This window comes from Tetrao urogallus, assembly GCF_951394365.1.
Source record: "Tetrao urogallus genome assembly, chromosome: 1".
Lineage (NCBI taxonomy): Eukaryota > Metazoa > Chordata > Aves > Galliformes > Phasianidae > Tetrao > Tetrao urogallus.
In genome coordinates this window covers 30,558,187-30,568,376 of record NC_136813.1, presented here as the reverse complement: position 1 = coordinate 30,568,376, position 10,190 = coordinate 30,558,187, and the positions used below count along the sequence as shown (strand labels likewise).

At 44.0% G+C, this 10,190-nt stretch overlaps 1 protein-coding gene across 1 annotated transcript in view; it reads right to left on the bottom strand.

The window, feature by feature from the left end:
• Positions 1-302: 302 nt before the first annotated feature.
• ELF1 (E74 like ETS transcription factor 1) overlaps positions 303-10,190 on the bottom strand; it is a gene marked incomplete at its 5' end in the record, with an annotated part of 39,855 nt that continues 29,967 nt past the window's right edge. The window contains one exon of the mRNA XM_079549195.1: positions 303-938. Within this exon, the coding sequence (XP_079405321.1) occupies positions 323-938 (616 nt within the window). The 3' untranslated portion in view covers positions 303-322. The remainder of the gene's footprint in view (positions 939-10,190) is intronic.

Here is a 10,190-nt window from a genome sequence, read left to right as displayed (position 1 = left end):
ACAGCAAGAAAGAAGTTTGGAACTTTGGCCAACGACCTCAAAATAACGTCTTCATAACATAAAAAGCACGTTTCTTCATGCCTGTATTTTGGAACATTAAGTAATACACAGTTTTAATTACGATAACATTTAGCAATTAACAGAAAATCAAAATCTGTTCTAAAGCATGAATTCTAACAATTAAATGCAGAAATTAAGTAGCTTTCTTAACGTCTTGCTTCTGAATCAAATTATATATATATACAAAACTGAAAAGGTCCCATCACATTTATGAAAATAATCATCCACAGGGTCTTTTTTTTTTTTTTTTTTTTTTAACTTATTAATATGAACTGGGTTCCAATGGCTCATTTTCTTGCTTTGCTTGTATGTTAGATGGGAAACTATTTGAACTGGATACTACCATCACAAACGGCTGCTGCTGGAATCTCTGCTCTGACTGCTCAGCATCATCTAATTTGTCACCGTCATCTTCTTTTAGCACTCCTTGTACCCCAATCTGTTTAGCTTCTGTTGCTTTAATAACTGAAGTGATCACTGTGCCAGATGGATGAGCAACCACCTGTGAACTGCTGGGAGAAAAAGTTACCACTGGGGTGGTGGCAGTGAAGGATGGAGATGAAGACACATTAACTGTTCCATTGCAAATTGTCTGCACGCTGCTGGTGAGAACCTGCTGAACTTGTGCTGGGCTCAGCACAATGGAGGAAGGAGGTGAAACTGGCTTCTGAGACTGTAGCATGACATTTTCTTTAAGAACTGTCATGGGCTGTGAAGTAGGAATGGCTTGTAAAATAAACTTTTGGGGCGTTGCTGCTGAGGCTGGATCTGTGCTGGCTATCACTGTAGTAAGAGGCACCGTCTGGAGTGTTACAGTATGCAGCTGCTGATTTCCAGGAGAAACAACCACTGGAACTTGGGTTGGAGTCTGTAAAGTCCTAGTAAGATTAGAAAAGATTATAGGGTCAGAACACGTCTGTGAGGAGTTTTTAAGAATACAGATTAACTGTTGAAAAATCACTCGACATCAGAAACATTTCATTTCTCTAAGGACTGCAAAAAGGGAACAGTCACTTTCCTACTAAAAGAAAAACATGGTTTTGACCCCTGAATTCACCGACACAATTGCCAAAGTGAAGGGATCTTGTATGTGTGATACAACCATAACTGAACGGCACAGCCTGCCTCTGAGATTGCTGGTAGGTCATGAGAAAACTTGGAAACTGTATCCAGGATCTCTTTCTCCAGCATCAACAAACATCACAAGCACGACTGAACATACCTCTGCCATCAATTTCACACAGTACCCAGTGTGTATCCAAACGATCCATAAGTCAGCCCTCAGTTCTCCTAACCTCTTTCTGTGTGCTCACTTACATGCATAATTATTTACACTGCAATGGTGATGCTCATCAGAATCTCCTCAGACTCCAAGGACACACAGCTCACTGCCTGCCAGACTCGTGTACTCCTGGTTAAAGCAGCTGAACAAAATTTGCTTCCAAAATATAAGTTTAAATTGGGAATCCTTCCATCAGTTTCAGGCTGACAGACCTGTGTGCCACATTACTTTCTGTATTTATGCTGAGAGCAAAGTCAGATGATGAACAGCAATATCACCGACGTATACAAACACTTCAGTGGGAAATGATGATTTAGAGACGTGGCTGAAACACACACACTTCAGTCATGCAACATACCTGGGTTTAAAAAAATCCAAAAAATATCTAAAAGCCACAACACGCTCCCTGTGAAGCAAATAATTTCCAGTGAAGGGAGGGAATAAGGAAGCTAAGGGTATAATTGCTTTGAAATCCAACCACAACTTGTTCCAATCCACCATTCTGCCTTCAACCATTTTTTTTCTTTTGCTTGTCCTGCAAAGTTCCAACATTCCTGCTGCTCTTCAATGTTTTCTCCTGCATGTCCTCCTCCCCTTTAATCTTATCTGTCTTTTCTGGAACATACCTGACACAGACTGAAAGCAAAAATAACCACCTCCTAGCTTATTTCTACCTCTGCTGAAATCACTTTAGATTGAAAAACACACTTTCAACATTTGTACTTTCACGTCCATTAACAACACGCTATGCTGTAGATAAACACCTACAAACACCATGGAATGTCTTCCTTTCTGTAGCCCTTCTGCCCATGTAGTGCCTGTTTTTTTGTTTACAGCTCTATGAAATCCTTCTTTCCAGCATTTAGCCACTGACCTGTCAGATCAGGCCGAGTGTATTCAGTTTAAAACAATGTTATAGCTATCACAGTTATAAACAAGAGCTCACCAGAACAAGCTGGACCTCCGGGATGCTGAAACTACAGGCTGCAGATAGCACTGCTTGAGACACTACTGTTTGCTATTCCAGCTGCACGTGGAGCTGCACTTCCTCAGTGCAGCAGCAGAGGCAAGTGAAGGAACATCTGCAGAGGACTTCCCAGGTCCCCCTCATCTCAGCCCTCTGGGAAAGGCTCCAGTCCAGCTCAGCCTCTGGGAAAGGGTGCCCCCAGCAAGAGCAGCTCCAGTAACGCAGCTGGTAACAGGCTCAGTGCATTTCACTCTTCCCTTAGCACCCTGCTGCAGACCAGCCTCTCCCCACCTCCTGTGTGGCTTCATAAATAAAAGAAAGAAAATCTCTAACTGTAGCTTTCTCTTCCTCAAAAAATGATGAGGAAGTTAGAAGTAGCCAGGACTGCTGCTACAGCAGAATAAAAACAAATGGTAGCCCACAAGGCTCCCATGCATGTCTCATCACACAGACTATACATGCAGGGCACTAAATTCAATGTTACTGACACTGGAGTGCAGAGGGGCAGTCAATAAGCCCAATCTTAAACTCCTGTTTCGTACAACTGGAGGCAAGCCAAAGAAGATGCTAATGAAAAGGGGCTGGCTAGGAGATGAAGCACCCAACCAAAGTGATATTTTCTTTCTTTCCTATGTGGTTCCATGCAGCAAATGCATGCAACTGAGCTTAAAACACAAGGCTCGGAACTACATTAAGGTTCACCATGTCTGCAGAGGGCCACAGTGCTAACTATTTTAATTAATTCCCCTGGAAGCAAGACAGGAAAAAAAATAATCAGAAATATCCACGTCAGAAGCAGTAACAGGAGGAGGGCACCCACTGCCTTCTTTAAACGCTATCTAAACTACCAAAGTTATACAAGCTTGCAGCAAAATCAGAATGTCACATAAATAAAAATCCATCAAGGTCTAGAGGAAGCAGCAATGCAGGTGGAACTGTTAAGAACTGGTATTTGCCATCAGAAAAACACTGAAAGTATTTGACTAAGACCATGGATACCATACCAGCTTCTTAATCCATGATGCAACCTATGTGAGCCTGTTAAGTACTCTTACAGTCAAATCACCAGTTACAACTTTGAAAAGCAGCAGCTGATGCTGGGAGCCTGTGCTGGTGTACCATGCAAGTAGTGCTTTGGAGCTACTTCCTTGTTCTTAAGCTGTTTTCTTTTGAAGCAAAACAGTAGAAATAAAACAGTTGAAATAAAGGGGTCCAACTGTTAACTGGTTGCAAAGGATGACCTCAAAAACAGGGAACTGGATCTAACCAATGCTGGGGGTATTCTGCAAAGCACTAGGAACAACAGCTGTGAAATGACAGAAACAAAGCATTTTCTCAGCATGCTGAAGTCATTTTAGCCGGGCTGAAAATGAGAATCTACCTCTTGGTTCATTTGGTACTGGTAACAGTCTGGAGTTGTGCAAGATCACATTAGATTATCAAGGGCTGAATAGCAAAAAAAGCAAACACTAAATGACAAGAAGGAAAAACAAGTTTGTTCATGGTAATTTATGAAAAAAATATATGAAATGGAGAAAGAAAGAAGATACGAAACAAAACTGAAGCTACAAGCCAAGCTAAACAAAGTATTTCACAGTACAACAAAAAAAAAAATGAAACAAGGCAACATTAAGAAATGCACAGAAGTAAGAAGCAAGAAAAGAATTTCCTTCCTAGCATACATATTACTCAGTGTACGGATGGATATAGGGGGAACGATGGCCTTGAGATAAATGGGCCAATTTCCAGGGACTTTCCTCATTTGTTCAACTCACTGGTTACAAACAACTCATTCAATCAGCCTAGCAAGAGGAGGGAGGCAAAGGGGCGCGGTGTGCCTGTTAGAACCACTTCAAGTGCCTGAGCCAAGAGGCAATCTCTTCTACGTGAATACAGGCAATCTTGGCCAAATCAATTCAGGAGCACTACCTTTGTGCAAAGCCTTCTGCAGCTGCACTCAGTTATATGATAGTCAAAGAGCCTTATAAATACCTCATCCCAAAGCATCTCAGACGTAGCCACTGGCCTTCTTCCAGTGCTGTGCAGATGGGAGCCGCTCACCAATCAAGGTACAGAAGTCCGTGAGAGGTAATAAGGTACCTGATGTCTTAATGCAAAATCTTTACATATCCTTCTCCTGAAGGAGGGCAGAGCTTGCCTGTTCTTGTCTAGCTCTTTGTCTGGACAAGGCAGTCTGTTACATCATGAGGGCAGAGGACCTAACTCAACTGAATTAAAATTCAGAAATGTTCCCACTACCAGAAACCTGTAGCAACTCCACCTCTTTTGACAGTGCCAAATACACGTAAGAAGAGCTTCTGCAGACAGCTTCTCATTGTGCTGAAACAAAATTAGTCGAGGTGACCTTTTAAGTCCCATCTGACATAAACAGCCTTCTTCTTTCTACCACAGGAATCGTAACAGAAATTTTATTAAGTCTTCTCAGCTGCAGGAAATTCAAATCAAAATGGAAAGCGATAACCAAAGTCTTTGCCATGTTGACTCTATTATAAAAATATTCTGCCCTCTAAACTAAATGGGTTTCCTATAGACATTCAATCCAATTGCAAATAGAGGCAAAGCATGTGCACTGACTTTGGTTAAACAAAGAAAGGCCTCCCACACAATTGCAGGAGATGTTTTCAGTTATCACATCCCTTTTCTCATGTTTCCCATCAAATACCAGACCTCTAGCAAACTTTTTACCAAGCGTTGACATTTGTGATGGTTTTGATTCTGCATACCTCTAAGAATTGCAAAAGATTGGTGGGCTATAACAGTAGCTGACATGCAGATTTGAATTGCATTCTTATTTGGGGAAAAGGATTGATTACAGGAATGCAGATTGTGAAGACAAAATCTCAGCAAGGTGTTGCCAGACTGCCTCTCTGTGCCTCTATGGTTAGCTCGAGCACACTGAATAAAGATAGGATGCAAAGTACTATTAGAGAACGTAACAGTGACATTCACTGCACAATTTATACAAGTTAACATCTGTAGATGAGACAAGATAACAAAAACATTTTGTTTGATTAGCAGCCATAATTGCATTTGCTGTGCTCAAAAGTTCGTGCGAGACCAATCTGTGTATTTTATCAGCATCAGCATAGCTGCAAGTCAGATAAACAACAGTTAGTTTACATCACAGCCTGGACACAGAAACAGACTATGGAACAATAGCACAAGCATGTGTTTGCCTGGCGTAGACATGACTTTCAAAGGTAATTCCCTCTGCTTATTGGGACAATCCACCGTGTTGGCATATTGATGGCTTCATCACTGTTCTTACACAGCATGCTCACAGCCAGAAAAAACACAATTCCCCTTCAGCTACTTCCTCCTCCTCTTGAATAAGGATCTTGCCACTGTGGTCCGTGCTTGTGTCACCTTCAGGATGAATTACTGCAACATTTTCTACCCCAAAGGTTGGTAAAAGGTCAAGATGAAAGCTGTGGCTGATTCATCCTGTAGCAGCAGTGCTCCAGTTCAGAAGGGAACACAGACCGTATCCCACTGATCCTCTGTGGTCTGTATTAGCTTTTCCCCAAGTTACAGAACAGAGTCAGTACACTGGTCTTCTAACACGCTCTGTCCAAGCTATCACAAAGACAACTTGAATCCTCTCTGAACTGTTAGTAATGAAACAACCTCTCTTCACTACATAGAAGACACCCCACCTTAAATCACTGCTATGCTAGATTAAAGGTAGATGTAATGTGTATCTGTTTACAGCCATAGTCATATAAAAGTGCAATTCAACGGCTCAAACCCAGGTGCCTTATAGCCCTCATGATGTCGTAGACTATGCAGAGAAGGTAAGGACTCAGTCTTTCAGGAGACATACAGCTTTTGGAGTAGCAGCAGAATGCTCCTTAGACTCAGAACAACCCTATTGAAGTTGAATCCCAAGCCTGCTTTAGTGCCACTAAATTCCAAGCTAAAACAGAATTCCTCCAATAACACATCCCTGCAAAACAAACAACCTGTGCGAGTTACTCAGTTTTAAAAAGAGCAATTCTACAAGCACAACATTCAGAGAGCCTTTCTTCTGCCTTCAAAAGCCAGCTCACTGGAAAAGTTTGGAAACAGAATGCTCATCCAGAGAGGCATTTTATTTTTCACCTTGTCACTGGAAACGTGTGGTGCCAAACTCAGTTCCCAGCGACACAACTGGAAGCTTCTGTAACTGCACTTGCATCCACCAAGAAAAGCAGAAGAGCTGCAAGTCTGTAATGTTAAATATTCTTATCTGAGATACTCAGTGTCCATCCTGATCAGGAAAACCTCGTTTGCAAAACCTGACCCTATCTTCCAAGGTTGAGTTAGCACTACTTCGTAGCCTTTCTGTGCTCAAATTACACAGAACTCCACAAGAGCTCTGAGCAGCTGTAAACGAAGGCACTGCCTGCATCCCACAAAGAACCTGCTTGCTTCATTGGCATTCCAATTTCTTTCAGAAATACACAGCAGCCCTGGGGACTAGCTGCCCTGCTCTGCCAGCTCTGTGACAGGCAATGCCAGCTGGCACACAGAGGGATGAGGACGCAAATCCTGCACAGCATTCTTCAAACATAATTCTTTTAACAAGTCCCTTACCAGAGAAGATGCATGTTCAGACTTCTTCTCTGAAGGGTATGGTTACTTGTTAAGAAGCCAATTGTTTTAACCTCAAAAGCCCTCAATATATTCTTTACAGTATGTGGTTAATCATAAATTTTGTTTCCCTACTCAACATGACAGAAGCAAATTGCTGCAGAGGGAAGAACATTTATTTAAATGAAGAAAAGAGCGTTTGTATGAATAAAACTCTGGAGGCTACATTACAGGAGACAAATTATATGGGCCCAAGATGTTTGAGTCTCACAGCAGAGCCTGACCACTAATCAGGAAAAGCTCCTGGGGAACGTTCCCAAGCTTGCTCTCCTGTTCTCCCACGAGGACCTCAACTATCCATGTGCCTCACCCTCCAAAAAGCACAAAGCTGTGGCTGCTGCTATTGCTCCTCCAGTTTCCTTGTAAATTGACAGTAAAGTGCCTCTAAGCACTTTCCTATAAGCAGTATCCATACATCACAAGGTTTGTCTGCCCCCTTTTTTTACAATGGTGCTCACTTGTGCTGTGCATTTTAAATCAAGCAGACCCATCACAGAATCACAGAATCGTAGGGGTTGGAAGGGACCTCCAGAGATCATTGAGTCCAACCCCCTGCAAAAGCAGGTTCCCTACACCAGGTCACACAAGTAGGTGTCCAGGCAGGTCTTCAACATCTCCAGAGAAGGAGACTCCACCACCTCCCTGGGCAGCCTGTTCCGGTGCTCTGTCACCTCACTGTAAAGAAGTTCTTGCGCACATTTGTGCGGAACTTCCTGTGCTGCAGCTTATGTCCGTTTCCCCTTGTCCTGTCTCCACACATTGCTGAAAACAGTCTGGCCTCACCACTCTGCCCCCCACACCTTAGATATTTATAGACCTGGATCAGGTCCCCTCTCAGCCATCTTTTCTCAAGGCTGAACAGACCCAGTTCACTCAGCCTTTCCTCATAGGAGAGATGCTCCAGGCCCTTCACCATCTCTGTGACCCTCCGCTGGACTCTTTCCAAGAGAACCCTGTCTTTTTTGTACTGGGGAGCCCAGAACTGGACGCAGTACTCCAGATGAGGCCTCACCAGGGCAGAGTAGAGGGGGAGGATCACCTCCCTCGACCTGCTGGCCACGCTCTTTTTAATGCACCCCAGGATGCCATTGGCCCTCTTGGCCACAAGGGCACACTGCTGACTCATGGCCAGCCTGTTGTCCTCCAGGATACCCAGGTCCCTCTCTGCAGAGCTCCTCTCCAGCAGCTCATCCCCCAACCTGTACTGGTGCATGCAATTATTCCTCCCCAGATGCAAGACTCTACACTTGCTGTTGTTAAACCTCATCCAGTTTTTTTCTGCCCAGCTCTCCAGCCTGTCCAGGTCTCTCTGAATGGCAGCACAGCCTTCAGGCGTGTCAGCCAATCCTCCCAACTTCGTATCATCAGCAATCTTGCTGAGGGTGGCCACTGTCCCCTCATCAAGGTCACTGATGAAGATGTTGAACAAGACCGGACCCAGCACCGACCCCTGAGGAACACCGCTGGTTACAGGCCTCCAACCAGACTCTGCATCGCCAACGATGACCCTCTGCGCTCTGCCAGTCAGCCAGTTCTCAACCCACCTCACTGTCCACTCATCTATCCCACACTTCCTCAGCTTTGTTATAAGGATATCGTGGGGGACAGTATCAAATGCCCTGCTGAAATCAAGGTAGACTACATCCACTGCTCTCCCCTCATCCACCCAGCTAGAGACAACACCATAGAAGGCCACCAAGTTGGTCAAGCACGACCTCCCCCTTGTGAACCCATGCTGACTACTCCTGATAACCTCCTTTTCTTCCAGTTGTCTGGAGATGACATCCAGCACCAGCTGTTCCATCACCTTTCCAGGGACAGAGGTGAGGCTGACTGGCCTGTAATTACCTGGATCTTCCTTCTTGCCCTTTTTGAAGACCGGAGTGACATTGGCTATCCTCCAGTCTTCAGGCACCTCCCCTGTCCTCCAAGACCTCTCAAAGATGACAGAAAGTGGTTCAGCAATCACCTCTGCCAGCTCCCTCAGCACCCGTGGATGCATCCCATCAGGTCCCATGGATTTGTGAACATTGGTGTTGCCTAGGCGCCCTCGGACCACCTCTTCCCTGACTAAAGGGAAGTCTTCCATCCCCCAGACCCTCTCACTAACCTCCAGGATCTGGGATTCCCAAGGGAAAGCTTTTTCACTGAAGACAGAAGCAAAGAAGGCAATGCCTTCTCAGCATCCTGTGTTACCAGAACACACACCCCTCACTTAGCAGGGGAGCCACATTCTCCCTAGTCTTCCTTTTACTGTTAACGTACTTTAAAAAGTCTTTTTTATTATCCTTTATCACATTTGTCATATTCAATTCCAGGTGGGCTTTAGCCTTTCTCATCACACCCTGCATGCCATGACAACATTCCTATATTCCTCCCAAGTGGTGAGACCCTTTTCCCACATTTCATGGACCTTCTTCTTTCCTTTGAGTTTGCGCACGAGCTCCTTGCTCATCCACACAGGTCTCCTGCCACCCTTTCCCGATTTCTTCCTCACAGGGACGCACCGATCCTGAGCTTGGAAGAAGAGCTGCTTAAATGCCCACCAGCTCTTAGAGGCCCCCTTACCTTCTAATACCCAACACCCACAGGACAGCTCCAAGCAGGTCCCGCAAGAGATCAAAGTTGGCTCTCCTAAAGTCCAGGGTAGCAATTTTTTGCTTTGCTGCTTCCACTCAAGATCTTGAACTCTTAAACATCATCCTGCCCCTCATGGTAGGTCCACTGAAGCTCTTCAGAACATGTACACAAACACATTCAACTGCCAGAGGTTTACGGTTGCATGCGCAAACAAAAGATAGTTACTCTGTTTTAATTTTACAATAAAACAAAGCCTAATATATCACCTCCTAAATTTTTTAATATGCCTTTCCAATCTGGCCAAATGATTTTTAAGTTTGCAGTTTGAAACTAAACAAAAATATAAGTCTGAAACTGAGCAAAAATTTAAGTTACAGACTGCATTTTTGGAGCCTGGACTTATCAGCACTTTGGTTTATCCTGGCTAAAAGTGTGGACAAAAACAATTTCTTATTTTTCAGTCTCACTGCTTAAACACCTTTGCATGTTTGCATTCTTGCATTCCTAATGAACAATATTTCTGTAACATTCAGTAATTTAATTGAACTGGAAAGATCCAGTCAATGGGTCTCTTCACCCCCTACCCCCTTCAACTGAGAAACTGTCATCGTGGCTAGGAAACACACAACTGAAGGACTTATGGAAAAA